Here is a 13,967-nt window from a genome sequence, read left to right on the forward strand (position 1 = left end):
GCTGCGGGATTCCCTGCGGAAACGAAATAACGAGCAGAGAGCAGCGAAACGCGGGCAGCGGGGCCGCCCCGGGCCCGGCCGCCCCGCCACATGGAGCTGCCACCTTTACAAACCGGGCTTCAAACCTTTTATTTTTTTTTTCCTTTCTTTCTTTAAAAATATTTACAGATCTGAAATAACACTTCTTTAATTAATTCTCCTTTTGCTTTTTCTCTCTCTCTTTTCGAGCGGCGGGATGAGCGGGGGGCTCCTCGCCGCCAGTCCCGCCGCCCCCGCGCCGGTTCGCCGCACGGAGCGCCCATCGCGGCCCCGACGGGGCGGGCGGCGCTCAGTACTCGATCTTGTTGTAGAGGTTGTAGAGCGGCAGCGCCGAGAGGTTGCTGCCGGGGTAGTAGAGGGGGGCCGGGAAGGCGATGGAGCGCGGCACGGGCACCCGCAGCAGGGAATTGTCTCTGAACACCAGCGGCATCCCCACCAGAGTCTGCGCCGAGGCGTGGGCCATGTTGGCCGCCTCCAGCTCTGCCGACAGCTGCCGCTTCCACTTGTTCCGGCGGTTCTGGAACCAGGTCTTCACCTGGGTTTCGGTGAGCTGCAGGCTGGAAGCCAGGCAGGCGCGCTCCGAGCTGCTCAGGTAGCGCTTCATGTCGAAGGTGGACTCGAGCTGGTAGACCTGACTGCGGCTGAACACCGTGCGCGTCTTCTTCTTGGCCGAGCCGCCCTGCCGCTCCCCGCCGTCGCGGGGCCGCTCCCCGCAGCTCGGCGATCCCAGCGCCTTCTCCTGCTCCTCCTTACAGTCCTGCTGGGGGGGCGGCACGAACGGGCCCCGCTCCCCGCCGGCCGCCGCTCCGCTCCCCTTGGCGCTGCCTGCAACAGAACGACAGCGGGTCGGCACCGGCTGCCCCGACGGACAGGACCCCTCGATGGACGGGCTCCCCTGATGGACCGGACCCCCCGACGGACAAGGGTCCGACAGGCACCGAGGGCAGCCGGGCAGGCACCCTCTGCCTCCCACCCCGGCCGGAAAAAAAAACACCGGCACCGGGGGAAAAACCTTCTCTTCTGGGTTATCCCTGTCCCTCCGTCATGGATGGATGGAGGGATGGATGAATGTGTGGATGGAGGGGGGGATGGATGGAGGGACAGGTGGCTGTGCGCGCCTCGGTGAGGGCAGCGGAGCTCCACGCTGTTGGGGCTTCCTCTCCAACACCACCCGGCAGATTGTACCGCACCGCACCGCGCAGAGCGCTTAGCCAGAATTAGTGCTAAAAAACAAACACCTTCTTTCCTCTGCCCCGAGCGCCGTAAACGAGAAAACGGGCGTTCTGCACCGCATGGCGCCGCTTCGGGGGAACCAGCCCGGGGCGGTGGGGAGGGAGAGGAAAGCCACCCAATTCTTAACACGGTTCCTTCCTCCCCGCTCGCGCCACGGACGGCGCAAATTCATTTTGCCCCGCGAGCACGGGGTGCGGATATCCCCCGTCCTCCCCTCCCTCCAGCGGGGGCCGGGCCGGGGCCTTCCCGGCGGGTCCCGTCCCGTCGCATTGCTCACCGAGGCAGGTGAAGCCGTGGGGCTGGTGCTTGTGGCACGGCTCGGCGGGGCCGTGAGCCTCGGGGCAGAAGCAGCCGCGGTGCTTCCAGCTCTCCTCGGGCTCCTCGTCCTCCGAGGAGAGGGAGAGGGTCCTGGCGCGGGGGGGCCAGGCCGCCCTGCCCGCCCCCCGGGGCGGCTCCGCGCTGCCGCTGCCCAGGATCGACTGGATGGTGAAACTGGAGAGCGGGGCGGCCGCCGCGCAGCCCTTGCCGGGGTCTTCCTTGCCGCTCATCCTGGGTTCATAAGAAAGCAGAGGAGGGGAGCCGTCGCTTTAGAGGGGCTCGGGGGGCTGGTTTCGGGGGGTGCTGTCGGCTCGGAGCCCAGCCGGACTGCATGCTCCGCTCCTTCCCCCGCGCCCCTATTGATCTGCGGGCGGCGGGCGGCGGGGCTTCATTTGCATGGAGGAGGCTTCTGCCGCGCCCATCCCCGCCGCGCCGGGCTCGGAAAGTTTGGGAACCCGCGGGGTCCGAGGGGTGGGGGCGAGGGAGGATGCAGCAGGCACCGGTCCCGGGAGCTCCCACCGGCGCCCGCGGGCAGGGATGCTGAGGACCCTCGGGAAGGGATGCTGAGCGCCCGCAGGGCAGGGATGCTGAGGACCCTCGGGAAGGGATGCTGAGCGCCCCGGAGAAGGGATGCTGAGCGCCCCGGGGAGGGGATGCTGAGCGCCCCGGGGGAGGGATGCTGAGCGCCCCGGGGAGGGGATGCTGAGCGCCCCGGGGAGGGGATGCTGAGCGCCCACGAGTGGGTAGGAGGGGCGCGGGCTGAATGCTTTATCCCGGCCGGGTTGGGTGCTGGGATGAACACCTTGTGCGCATCTGGGGATCCGCACCCTTGTTGCTCATCAGAGAGGAGGGAAAAGCCCGTTATGGTGCACCGGGAAAAGCCGCCTTCGAGAACCCGGCTGCACGAAAACAAACATCTCACGAAATGCCTCCCACGTTCCCTTCCCAGGGTCTGCAAGGCGGGGCGGGGGGGGCAGGGAAGGAGGGGGCGTCCTCCTGCATTCCAAATAAACTTAGTCAGGTGCCACGGGCTCTTCCCCTCGGGGGATAAATCCCGGTCCCGCCACTCCCGCGCCGGGAAAACGTGCGGGCGACCGCCGCCCCGCACCCGGCCCGGGGCAACGCGGGGGCGGGCAGGGAGCCCAGCGGGACCCCAGCCCTGCCCGGAGCGCCCGGAGCCGCCGCTGGCCGGAGGGACACCCCAACCCACTTTCGCGGGGTCCCGGCCCAGCCCCGACTGCTGCCCGGCGTGGTGGGCGGGGGCACCCCTCCCGCTTGGGGGCACCCCTGCTCGGGCTTGGAGCACCCCTCCTGGGCGGGGGTCGTGGCTCCTGCTTCCCCCGGGCACGGGGCCGGTGGGACGCCACCAGCCCGACCCCTCTGCCCCGGGGGGAGCAGCCCCCCCCTCCCCGTCCATCCCCCACCGGCACCACCCGCGCCTCGCTCCGCAGACCGCCCCGCCACCCCCACCCGCAAATATCGTTAATTAATGAAGTTGTGGCCAGTTTCCCTGCCGGAGGGGCCAGTGCTCCCAGCTCCCGGGAAAACAACAGCGGGGGGCGGCCGGAAGGCACCCCGAGGAGAGGGGCGAGCGGCAGGCTCCGCTCCAGCTCGGAATTCCCGGTGGTTTTGGTGGCGTACGTGTGCAGGTGCAGCACCTTTGGCCTTGGCGGGGGCCCCGACGGCGGGGTTTTAACCCCGCGCTGCCCGGGGGGGTCAGTCCTGCTCCGGCTGCGGCTCTCTGCCCCGGGAGGGGAGGATCTCCTCTCCAGGCAAAGAACTCCCTCCGAAAAAATATATACTCAAATCGGGGAAAGCAAAGAATGGGATGGAAATACACAAATCAATAGAGACAAATGTCAAGACGTTTTAAAATGACATTTTCATTAACTCCGAGTCACCATATTATGTCTGGTATATTGAATAAAGTACTTATAATATAATTAGGTATAGCGAGATGACGACTGTTACCCAGACCAGCGGCATAATCTTTAACTACTTAACTACTTGATAGACTCATTAATAGACTAATTGATTAGGAATAGCGTTCCAGCTCCTCCTATCCCTGAGAGGGGCAGGTGCTGTCCTGTTTTACCACATTAACCTTTTCAGTGCTTTTCAACGGGGTCGCGACACATTACAAATGGTCAGCTTTAATCATGATGTCAGCTCATTAACCCGGAAAGACCCCGCTCTGAAATACAATTTAAGATATCGTCCTTCATCCCGCTCCACCGCCCCGGCCGGTCCCGGACCCCGCATCCCTCCCATCCCGCACACAGTATTCCTCCCATCCCCGCATTCCTACCATCCACGCATCCCTCCCATCCCGCACCCCGCATCCCTCCCACCCCGGACCCTGCGTCCCCCCGCGGGGGGCTGTGGGGCAGAAGACGTCGAGGGGACCAGTCTCTGGGAAAGGGCCTGGACAGGGAGAGAGGGTGACCGAGGAGCACCCCGTCCCTGGGCAGCACCCCGATGGGACACCGCGGGCCTCCAGCTGCCGCCCTGACCCTCGCAGCCACCGGCGGCCCCTGGCGCAGCCCTCTCTCCCCCCACGGAACGGGTCCTGCCCAAGGGAGCCGCCCGGGATGCTCCCACACGGGGTCGGGGAGCTGCTCCTAGATTGGATCGGGGGGATGCTCCCATCCCGGGGGGCAGCTCCCACACCGGGCCAGAGGGATGCTCCCAGGCTGGTCCGAGGGGATTGCCTCTACACCGGAGGAACGCTCCCACACCGACCCCACGGGACTCCCACACCGACCCCACGGGATGCTCCCACACCAAGCCCATGGGATGCTCCCACACCGAATTCACGGGATGCTCCCACACCGGAGGAACGCTCCCACACCGAGCTCACGGGCTGCTCCCACACGGAATTCACGGGATGCTCCCACACCGGGGGACGCTCCCATACCGAGCCCACGGGATGCTCCCACACCGAGCCCACGGGATGCTCCCACACCGAATTCACGAGATGCTCCCACACCGAATTCACGGGATGCTCCCACACCGAGCCCACAGGATGCTCCCACACCGGGGGATGCTCCCACACGGTGCCGGGGATGGATTTGGGTCGGGGGTGCGAACGCCGCCCCGGGGATGCCGCAGCGCCCTGGCGTCGGGGCGCTCTGCACCGCAAACGAACAGATTTCCCCGAAATCACAGTTTCGGGCGAAACTTGTGAAGCGGCCGCGGCGCTCGGGAGGCAGAGGGCGAGGAGCCCCGGGGTGCGGGGCCGCACGCTCATCACCGTCTCATCCGGCCTTCCCCAGGGGCTGCGGGGGCCCCGCCCGCCCCCCCCGTCCCGTCCCGTCCCGTCTGGGCGCGGGCGATCGAGCGCCTCCGCAAAGATAAACTTTGAAAGACAGAGCGAACGCTTAAAGTTTAGATCTCCAGATTATTACAATGCTCGATATTAAAGTGGCCCTGAGCAAGCTTTCAAAGGGAGCCTAATAAAAATTGATCTCAGCTGCTTTTGCAGCACTCGGAAAATAGGCTTGTTGAGCGGCCGTAATATCGGGAGAAGGCTCCCTCCGAAATGACAGATGAAGTCATAAACAAGTTTGATCTCGGAATCAAGCTTCGATAAATATTAAACACAGCCCCCTCTACACGTGTGGATTATGATATATGGCGCGTCCAAACTTTAAAATAAGGGAATACCAGAGAAAATGATCTCGATAAATTTTCTAAGTATAAACGTTGATTATTTTTCGATTTTCATTCAAGAGCCTCTGCCGCTCGTTTTTTGGTGCAAATGACATCTCGCAATAGGCTTTTTGGGAAAAGGGCTCCCTATTTGAAAAAGAGAGCCCTAGAGGTGTACAATTTATGTAATCTGTGGCTGGAAAATGAATCGTGTAATTTATCGGAAAACAGAAAGTCATGAAGATTGGATCAGCATAGCCTATGCGAGGCCCCCTATCCATCAAGTTCCAATTAACAACCTAACCAGAGAGCTTTAATGTGTTTCCAATCTAGTGGCCTGATAGACTCATCAATTCCTCTGGGAGAAATTAAGAAAATCGACCGCCCCTTGGCGTTGTAGTGTCATTCCTTTCTGCAACTATATGTCAAATTAAAAACACAATTAAAATTTAAACTGTTTCAATCAGAGGGTGCCCTGCAACCTATGTTTCACTTAATAGAACTTTGATGAAAATCTGATGGTTCCACTCCATCACGAAGGCGAATAGAGCCGAGGAGACCGAGGGATCCTTTATATTTATTTAAAACTCCGGGGCTCGGCAGCGCCGGGGCTCAGGACCGGCCCCGGGAGCGGCCCCGAAGCCTTAAACCGGATCGGGCCGCGCCGGGGCTGCCGCGCTTCGCTCCCGGCTCGGTGCGGCGGCGGCCGGAGCCGCTCCCGCCGGGCGGGACGGGGGGTGCTCGGCAGCCCCGGGTCCTTCTTTTTGCCGTTGTTCCCCGCCTTTTCCAGGCGGTTCGAACCCAAACCGCGTTTTGCCGGGTCCCCCCGCGGGGCTCGCGCTCGGCCGGGAGCTGCGGGAGGAGAATTCGGGTGCGCGGGAACAAACCAAGGTCATCAACAGCGCCGAACCGCGCAGGAACAATAGATTCATTTGAAACAATATTTTACAGACGTTTGGCGATCAATAGGAGCCGAAGCATTATGCTGTACCAATCTGTTAATGCTCTTAATGGGCTTCTCATTCCGTTAGCGCGCTGCGCCGCGTCGATAGAGGAAAGCGATTATTACAGGGACACTTGCAGCATATTTGGGGGGAAACAGGAGACCCCCCCCCCCGTGTTCCCATCACCGGTTTAGAGCGGCTCCACCTCTGCTGCCCGTCCCGAGCGCCGCCGCCGCCGCCGGCAGAAGCGAACCTTCTTCCCCCGCGCCGCCCGCGGTGCTTAACGGCACTGCGGGATAAGAACGAAGCGGTACCCACCTCCGGCCCCGGGAGCGGCAGGGCCGAGCCGCCCCCCGCAGGCTCCGCCGGCCCCGGCTCCTCTGCGGCCCCGAACGCCGCCGACGGGAAGTTTATATCTTCCCCGGCGCTGTTTGCTGTACACAGCGACCCTCTATTTACCACCAAATAAAAGAAATACATGTGTGTTTCGACCACAAACAGGCGAGCTAGTTCTGTGCAGCCGGGCTCCAAACAGCGGCTGCAGGAGCCGCGCTGCCTCCCGACCCGCAGCCGGGGCCGAGATTGCGGGAGCGGAGCTGCGGGGGACGCGGCGGCTCGGGGCGGCACCGACCTCCCCGCCGGGCACCTTTCCCCTCTGCCAAGGCTCAGAGCGGTCGTTCCCACCCCAGGGCTCTCCGGGAGCTGTGCGGGTTTGCGTGCGCGGCCGGTCCAGCCGCTCGGCTCCGGAGGCGCTCGTCCTCCCGCGAAGCTCCCGCACCCCCGGCGGGGAGAGCCTCGCCCGCCCTCCTCTCGTTCCACCGAGAGCTCAGGGACAGGAGGAAGTTTAGGGGCACTTTCTGAAGCTTGGGAGCCGTCCGAGCGGCGGCCCCGGGCCCAGTCGGAGAGGAGCATCGCGCCCCGAGGGCTCTGCCCCGGCCCGGGAGGGAGGAATCGCCCGGCCCCGCCGCGAGAGGGGGGCGAGGGGGGCAGCGGCTGAGCTCGCACCCCCGGTGCACGGCGGGCTGCCCGTCTGCGGGCCGCTCTGAGCCCCCCTCCCTGCCAGGAGCGGGGAAGAGGAGCTCGGCTTTCCTTTTTCTCTCCTTGCATTTGTTTTTTTTTCTCCCCTTGCATTTGTTTTTTATTTTTGTTTTTTATTTTTTATCTTTACAGTTACTCTTTTCTTCTTGCATTTCTTCTTTCCTCCCTGCATTTTTTACCCTTTGCATTTGTTTTGTTTTGGTTTTTTTTTTCCCTTTACATTTGTTTTTCCCCTTCCTTGCATTTGATTTTTTTCCCCTTCCTTTTGTGTTCCTCCCGGTTGCATTTGATTTTTCCCCTTTCTATTTTTTTTTTCTCTTCAATTTGTTTTTTTTTTCCTTTCTTAAATAAAATAAAACAAAATAACCGTAAGAGATCGCGCCCCCCCGGCCCGCCCCGCCGCCCCGGGGCCGAGGAGGGGGTTTTGGGGGGGGGAGGCTGGCAGGGGCCGGCCCGGCCCGGGATCGTTCCGTGGGCACAGACCACAAATAAACGCCGTTTTTTTTTCCTCGCCGTTTGATAACATCGTTCTCCCGCGCTGTAAAATGGAAACCCGTATTTGCAATTACAACACTATTTTTAATGAGGCGCGAGGGCTCGGGCCGGGGTTGGTACCGCAAACAGCCCGCGCCGCGCTCTGTTTGCAGCCGACACAGCCGCAGCGCCCGCCGCTCCCTCCTCGGGTTGTTTGTCGTTTACCACCCATCGCCGGCGTTTTTATCCCAAACGAAAAGAAAGCGGAGGATTATCTTTTCGCAAGGCTGAGTTTTATTTTGCTTTCCTCGGCCCAGAGTCCTGCCCTGGGCGCCCCGAACGCGGCGCGGCGGCCGGTGCCGGGCAGCGGGCAGCCATCCTCGCCCCGGGCGCCCGCGGCGGAGCACGAACAGGGCCCGGGGGCCCCTCCGGGCGAGCCCCCGCGCAGCCCCCTTGGGGGGAGAACGGGAGGGCAGCCGAGGGGCCGAGCGGCCGGGAGAGGGGCTGGAAGGGGCGGCTGGAGCATCAGTAGTCCGGCGGGAAGGGGCCGAGAGATCCCGGGGGGACCCAGCCGCGATGCTCCCGGCGTGGCGGGGCTGGGAAAGGGCTCCCATCCTTTCCCTTCCCATCCCATCCCTTCCCATCCCATCCTATCCCATCCCAACCCAACCCAACCCAACCCATCCCATCCCTTCCCATCCCATCCCATCCCATCCCATCCCATCCCACCCCATTTCACTCCATCCCACTCCATCCCATCCCATCCCATCCCTCTCTCCGGGAGATCCCGGCCGGCGCCGCTCCCAGACTCCTCTCTCTTTATTTTCCTTTTTTTTTTTTCCCCTTTCCCCCTCCAAAGCCACAGTTTAAAAAATGATAAGGAACGGGTTTTATTGATTTGGTTTTTTTTTCCACCACAACATTAAGTTTATAACAATATAGGCTGTGTTAAAAACAGGACCGGTCCCTAACAGAAAGCGAGAGGGCAGAGAGCGCAACCGAAACAGGGGGGAAATTTAAATGAAATAAAGGAAAGGAACGGACCTACGCCCCCGGGAAGACAGCAAAGGATCGTCAGACAACAGGTGAGCAGACAGAAGGGCAGAGAGGGGCCAGAGGCGTCCCCTCCTCGCTTGATTCCTGCCTATTAAAATCCACGCACTCGATGGACTTGAGAATAAAACTGTACAGCGTATCAAATAAATTAAAATTACCCTAAAGTTGATTGTCCTTCACTTAAAGCGCCCCAAAGCTCCCTCTTTCCACTCGCGCGAGCCAGGCCGATGCTCGTCCCCAGCCCTGCTCCTCTCCTCTCCTCTCGCTTCGCTTTTAACGCTATTTATTTGTTTTATTTTACTGTGTACAACAGGAACGAACGCAATTATACAATGCTAAAAACCCCTTCCTCACCACTCAAATAAAAGCAGTGCTTTGAGAATCGTCGTACAATATTGCACAGTTCAAAAGTACAATAATTATAATTAATAATTAGTAGTACAAAAGAAAGCAAAAGGGTACAGGGTTTTTTTTCCCCAAAAAAAATATCGAAATAACTTTACAAGGGGAAAAAAACCCCAACAACACAACCCAACAGCTAGGAAAGCAAGAATTAGAAACAAGGATTAAAAATACCTCAGGAAACGATAATAAATAAGGTGGGCTCAAGGCGTGCGGGTGTGTTTAACCGCTCGCTTTGAGACCGTATTTCTCCCTCGTAATAAAGTCCCTCGGCAGAAACCGAAAGGTACAAAACCAGAGAGAGCGAAGAGGCAAATCGGTGCGGAAAGGAGCAGCCGCTGCCGCGGGGGTTCGGTCAGGAGCCTCGACCAGCCGGGAGGCGCGAGAGGGGCGAAAGAAGCAGGAATTCCCCTTTCCGGCAGCGTTTGGCAAATCTCGAGGGGTGGCCTGGGAGCATTTTCTCTCTCTCTTTCTCTCTCTCTCTCTTTTTTCTTTTTCTTTTATTTTTTTCCCATCATTATCCTTTTTTTCTTTTGTTTCTTTTTATTACAAAAATAAAACTAACGCCACGGAGCCCCCGGCGGTTTCGTCCCCGGGCACCGAGGCCGGGGCAGCCGCGGGGCTCTGGACGCGGCCCCGCTCTCGGTGTCGGCGCTTTCCTTGCCCTCCCGCCGGTTTCGTTCCCGTTTCCCCTCTTCCCGCGGCTCCCCCGGTACCCCGGGAGGGCTCAGACGGGCCGCAGGAGCGGGACGGAGGTGACCACGGGGTGGGAGTAGTAGACGGGGTGCGGGAAGGTGAGGAGCGGCTGCGCTCCGGGGGCGCCGCCGCCGCCGCCCGCGCCGCCCTCTGCGCCCGAGTTCTCGTGGTAGAGGATGGGGACGCGCACGATGCGCTGCGCGGCCGCGTGGCTCAGGTTGGCCGCCTCCAGCTCGGCCGCCAGCTGCCGCTTCCACTTGTTCCGGCGGTTCTGGAACCAGATCTTCACCTGTGTCTCTGTGAGGTGCAGCGAGGCGGCCAGCCCGGCGCGCTCCGAGCTGCTCAGGTAGCGCTTCATGTCGAAGGTGGACTCGAGCTGGAACACCTGGCTGCGGCTGAACACCGTGCGCGTCTTCTTCTTGCGGCACGGCTTCTTCTCGGGGCTCTCCTCGCGCTTCTTCCAGTCCTCCGCGCCTCCCCCGTCCTTCTTGGCCTCCTCCGAGTCGCTCTCCTCCAGCACGATCTCGTCGGGGCTCTTGGAGTCCAGCTCCTTCGGCTCCCCCTCCGCCTTCAGCAGCGGCTCCGGAGAGTCGCGCTCCGTGCCCGACCCCGGCGACGCGTCCCGCAGCAGCGCCTTCTCCGCGGCTGAGGGGGGGAGCGGGGCACAAAGAGACGCCGTCACCGCCCGCGCCCCGACGGCGCCCCGCGACCCCCGGGGAGGGAGAGGGGGTGGAGGGGCCGAGGGAGCGGCGCCTCCCGGGGGTGGAGGGGAGAGACGGGGGTGGGGGGGTGGAAAGGGAAGCGGCACCTTCCAGGGATGCAGAGAGGGAGCAATAGCGTGATGGAGGGATGGAGGGATGGAGGGGATCGGTACCTTCCAGGGATGGAGGGATGGAGGGGATCGATACCTTCCAGGGATGGAGGGATGGAGGGGATCGGTACCTTCCAGGGATGGAGGGATGGAGGGATCGTTACCTTCCAGGGATGGAGGGATGGAGGGGATCAGTACCTTCCAGGGATGGAGGGATGGAGGGGATCGGTACCTTCCAGGGATGGAGGGATGGAGGGATCGTTACCTTCCAGGGATGGAGGGATGGAGAGATTAATACCTTCCAGGGATGGAGGGATGGAGGGATCGTTACCTTCCAGGGATGAAGGGATTGAGGGATGGAAGGAGTGGCACCTTTCAGGGATGGAGGGATGGAGGGGTTTGTACCTTCCAGGGATGGAGGAATCGGTAACGTGATGGAGGGATGGAGTGATAGAGGGGGATCGGTACCTTCCAGGGACGGAGGGATGGAGGGGCGAGCAGTACTTTCCACGGATGGAAGGGTGGAGAGATGGACGGGAGCGGTGCCTTCCAGCGATGGAAGGGTGGAAACGGGAAAGGTACCCGCCAGGGAAGGAGGGATGGAGGGCGACCGGTACTTTCCAAGGATGGAGGGACGGAGGGACGAAGGGATGAAGGGGGTCGGTGCCTTCCAGGGACGGAGGGATGGAAGGGGAGCGGTGCCTTCCAGGGCAGGAGGGCCGGAGGGGGGCCCGGGCAGCAGGGCGGGGGTCCGGGCGCGCCCCGGGCGGGGAGTGTCGGTACCTTCGGTGCGGGGCAGGTGGGCTCCGGCGGGCGCCAGGGCGTACGGGTACCACCAGGTCTGGGCGCGCTCCAGGCAGTGGGCGCTGAGCGCGAAGCGCGGCGCGGGGATCTCGAAGCGGGGGAAGGCGATGTCGCCCACCTGCGAGAGGGCGAACGCGTCCCCCGCCGCTTTGCCCGCGCCCGAGGGGGCGAACGGCGGCCGCGGCGGCCGCGGCGGCGCCCTCGGGGGGTCCCCGTTGAGCAGGTTCTTGATGTAGAAGGAGTCCTTGGCGGGCGGCGGCGCGCCGGGCGGGTCCCGCGCGGTCTCGGGCATCCTCCCGGCTCCGGGCGGGGCGCGGCGGGGCCGGGGGACCCGCGGGGAGCCGGGGTGGCCGCCGCCGCCGAGCCCGGCGCCGGGCGCTGACGCGGGGACCGCCGTGTCACCCGAGTTAAGCGCGGGCGGCGCGCGGCGATTGGCGCGAGAGGGGCCGGGGGAGGGGGCGGGGGCGGCGAATGAGCACCGAGCGGCCCGCGGGGGACGGGAGAGAGAGGAGAGGGGGGACGGGATAACGGGGGGACGGGATAACAGGATGGCGGGGGGACGGGATAATGGCGGGACGGAATAACGGAGCAACGGAATAACGAGGGGATGGGATAATGGGATGGCGGGGGGACGGGATAACGGGGGGATGGATAGAGAGATGCCGGGGTGCCGCGATAACGGGGTACTGGGATACTGCGATAACGAGGTGCCGGGATAACGAGATACCGAGATGCCTGGATAACGGGGTGCCGGGATAACGAGATATCGGGATAACAGGGTGCTGGAATACGAGATAACGGGGTGCCGGGATAACGAGGTACTAGGGTGCCGGGATACCGAAATACCGGGATAACGAGATACCGGGATGCCGGGATACCGAGATTTCAGGATGCGGGGATACCGGTACAACGAGATACCGCGATACCGGGGTATTGGTACAATGAGACACCAGGATACCAGTGTACTGGGATACCGGTATAACGAGATGCTGGGATACCGAGATGCTGAGATTCCGGAATACCGGTATAACGAGATACTGGGATGCCGGGATACCGGGCTGAGCTCGGCTGAGCTCCGACCCGCGCCGGGGCACCTCCCGCCCGGCGGCTGCGGCGGTCCCGGGGCCGCCCCATCCCGGCCCATCCCGGTCTATCCCGGTCCATCCCGGCCCATCCCGGCCCATCCTGGCCCTTCCCGCCGCGCGCGGGGCGCCCCCTGCCGGCCGCCTGCGGGAACCGCCCGGGATCGGCACCGGTAGAGCGGAGGAGAGGGGAAGGGAGAGAGAAGAGAAGAGAAGAGGAGAGGAGAGGAGAGGAGAGGAGAGGAGAGGAGAGGAGAGGAGAGGAGAGGAGAGGAGAGAAGAGAAGAGAAGAGAAGAGAAGAGAAGAGAAGAGAAGAGAAGAGAAGAGAAGAGAAGAGAAGAGAAGAGAAGAGAAGAGAAGAGAAGAGAAGAGAAGGGAAGAGAAGAGAAGAGAAGAGAAGAGAAGAGAAGAGAAGCCTCCCAGTTCTGGTGTGCGTGTAATCATCTGCCATGTGTGAGCACACCGCCCCAAGACTCTGCCCCAGCACACGCAGAGCTGTGGGGCAACAATCCCTGCAGTTAAATGCTTTAATGCCCTTACCAAACACAACCGATTTCTCTTGCTGTTCCCTTTTAAAAGCACCCACCTGGCAGTATGAAATAAGGCATCTTTCATCTGAACGGAACTTCTGAGGGTTAATGCTTGCCAGCTGTCCTCAGGAGTTCTGCTTCCCACGAACATTTGGGGTTAGAAACCCAGGGAAAATACACACAGATCCAATAACGTTATATTTTTGGCCGCATGGGCATGATGTTTCATACACTTTCAGTGTACGTGACTTTATTCAGAGCCCTGTCTCTTTCGTGACTGTGTCTGAACCGCTGGTGTCTCTGCGAGGAGCAGATTGGATAAACAGAGAGGTGCAGCAATGAAAGTTTAGCAAAGCCCATTCCGGGGACGGGGTCTCAGCAGCTTATAGCACTTTCCAGAAATATTCTGCTCTTGCTAACAACGGTTCCACTTAAAGGCAGCAGGCAAAAGAAAGCTCGAGAATTTTTCAAAGAAATGCAATTTCAGTGGAAATAATCCTCATCTGTGGGGTAAAACACATAAAAAAATGAGAGATGGAGAATAGTTTTTATATAGAAAACAGCCTGCAGTCCCCTAGCCATGGCTCTCGCCTGTCCTATGAGGGTTGTTTTCCCTCTTTCTGCAAAAAAACAAAGGCGCAAAGTTCTTATAGAGGACCCCAGTGCAACGCTCCATCCCAGAGATGTTCTTGATTTAGGTACGAGTCACCAGGATCACTCTGTATCGAAGCTTCCACCCATCTTTCACTTCTTTGGCAACTGTGAGGTCTTGATCCCTCCGAGTCTCTCGGGGTAAACAACTGCTCGTGGTAGAAACCCAGGCAAGGATGGAAAACCAACCTAAAGATGCTGAAAGGAATTTCCACTTTGCAATTCTTTATTTAACAA

General features: G+C 61.0%; 2 protein-coding genes across 2 annotated transcripts; both read right to left on the bottom strand.

Moving 5' to 3' along the window:
- Positions 1 to 74: 74 nt before the first annotated feature.
- HMX2 (H6 family homeobox 2) lies at positions 75 to 6,560 on the bottom strand. Its single transcript, XM_054071802.1, has 3 exons — positions 6,504 to 6,560; positions 1,550 to 1,821; positions 75 to 864 (listed from the first exon to the last, which is right to left on the bottom strand). The coding sequence occupies exons 2-3, from the start codon at positions 1,818 to 1,820 to the stop codon at positions 329 to 331; spliced, it is 807 nt and encodes a 268-aa protein (XP_053927777.1). The 5' UTR covers position 1,821; positions 6,504 to 6,560; the 3' UTR covers positions 75 to 328.
- A 3,116-nt stretch (positions 6,561 to 9,676) lies between these two features.
- On the bottom strand, positions 9,677 to 11,833 carry HMX3 (H6 family homeobox 3). Its single transcript, XM_054071788.1, has 2 exons — positions 11,446 to 11,833; positions 9,677 to 10,496 (listed from the first exon to the last, which is right to left on the bottom strand). Exons 1-2 carry the CDS (start codon positions 11,756 to 11,758, stop codon positions 9,883 to 9,885), a joined length of 927 nt encoding a protein of 308 aa, XP_053927763.1. The 5' UTR covers positions 11,759 to 11,833; the 3' UTR covers positions 9,677 to 9,882.
- Between the last annotated feature and the right edge of the window lie 2,134 nt (positions 11,834 to 13,967).

This window comes from Cuculus canorus, chromosome 7 (genome assembly GCF_017976375.1).
Source record: "Cuculus canorus isolate bCucCan1 chromosome 7, bCucCan1.pri, whole genome shotgun sequence".
Classification (NCBI taxonomy): Eukaryota; Metazoa; Chordata; class Aves; order Cuculiformes; family Cuculidae; genus Cuculus; species Cuculus canorus.

What these genes read in the sequence shown, in the direction of transcription:
- HMX2 (XM_054071802.1), bottom strand. Translation starts at nt 1,820, where the DNA reads ATGAGCGGCAAGGAAGACCCCGGCAAGGGCTGCGCGGCGGCCGCCCCG. An exon ending in CCACGGCTTCACCTGCCTCG is followed by an intron (nt 865 to 1,549) that starts GTGAGCAATGCG and finishes GTTCTGTTGCAG; the next exon opens with GCAGCGCCAAGGGGAGCGGA.
- HMX3 (XM_054071788.1), bottom strand. Translation starts at nt 11,758, where the DNA reads ATGCCCGAGACCGCGCGGGACCCGCCCGGCGCGCCGCCGCCCGCCAAG. An exon ending in CCACCTGCCCCGCACCGAAG is followed by an intron (nt 10,497 to 11,445) that starts GTACCGACACTC and finishes TCCCCCCCTCAG; the next exon opens with CCGCGGAGAAGGCGCTGCTG.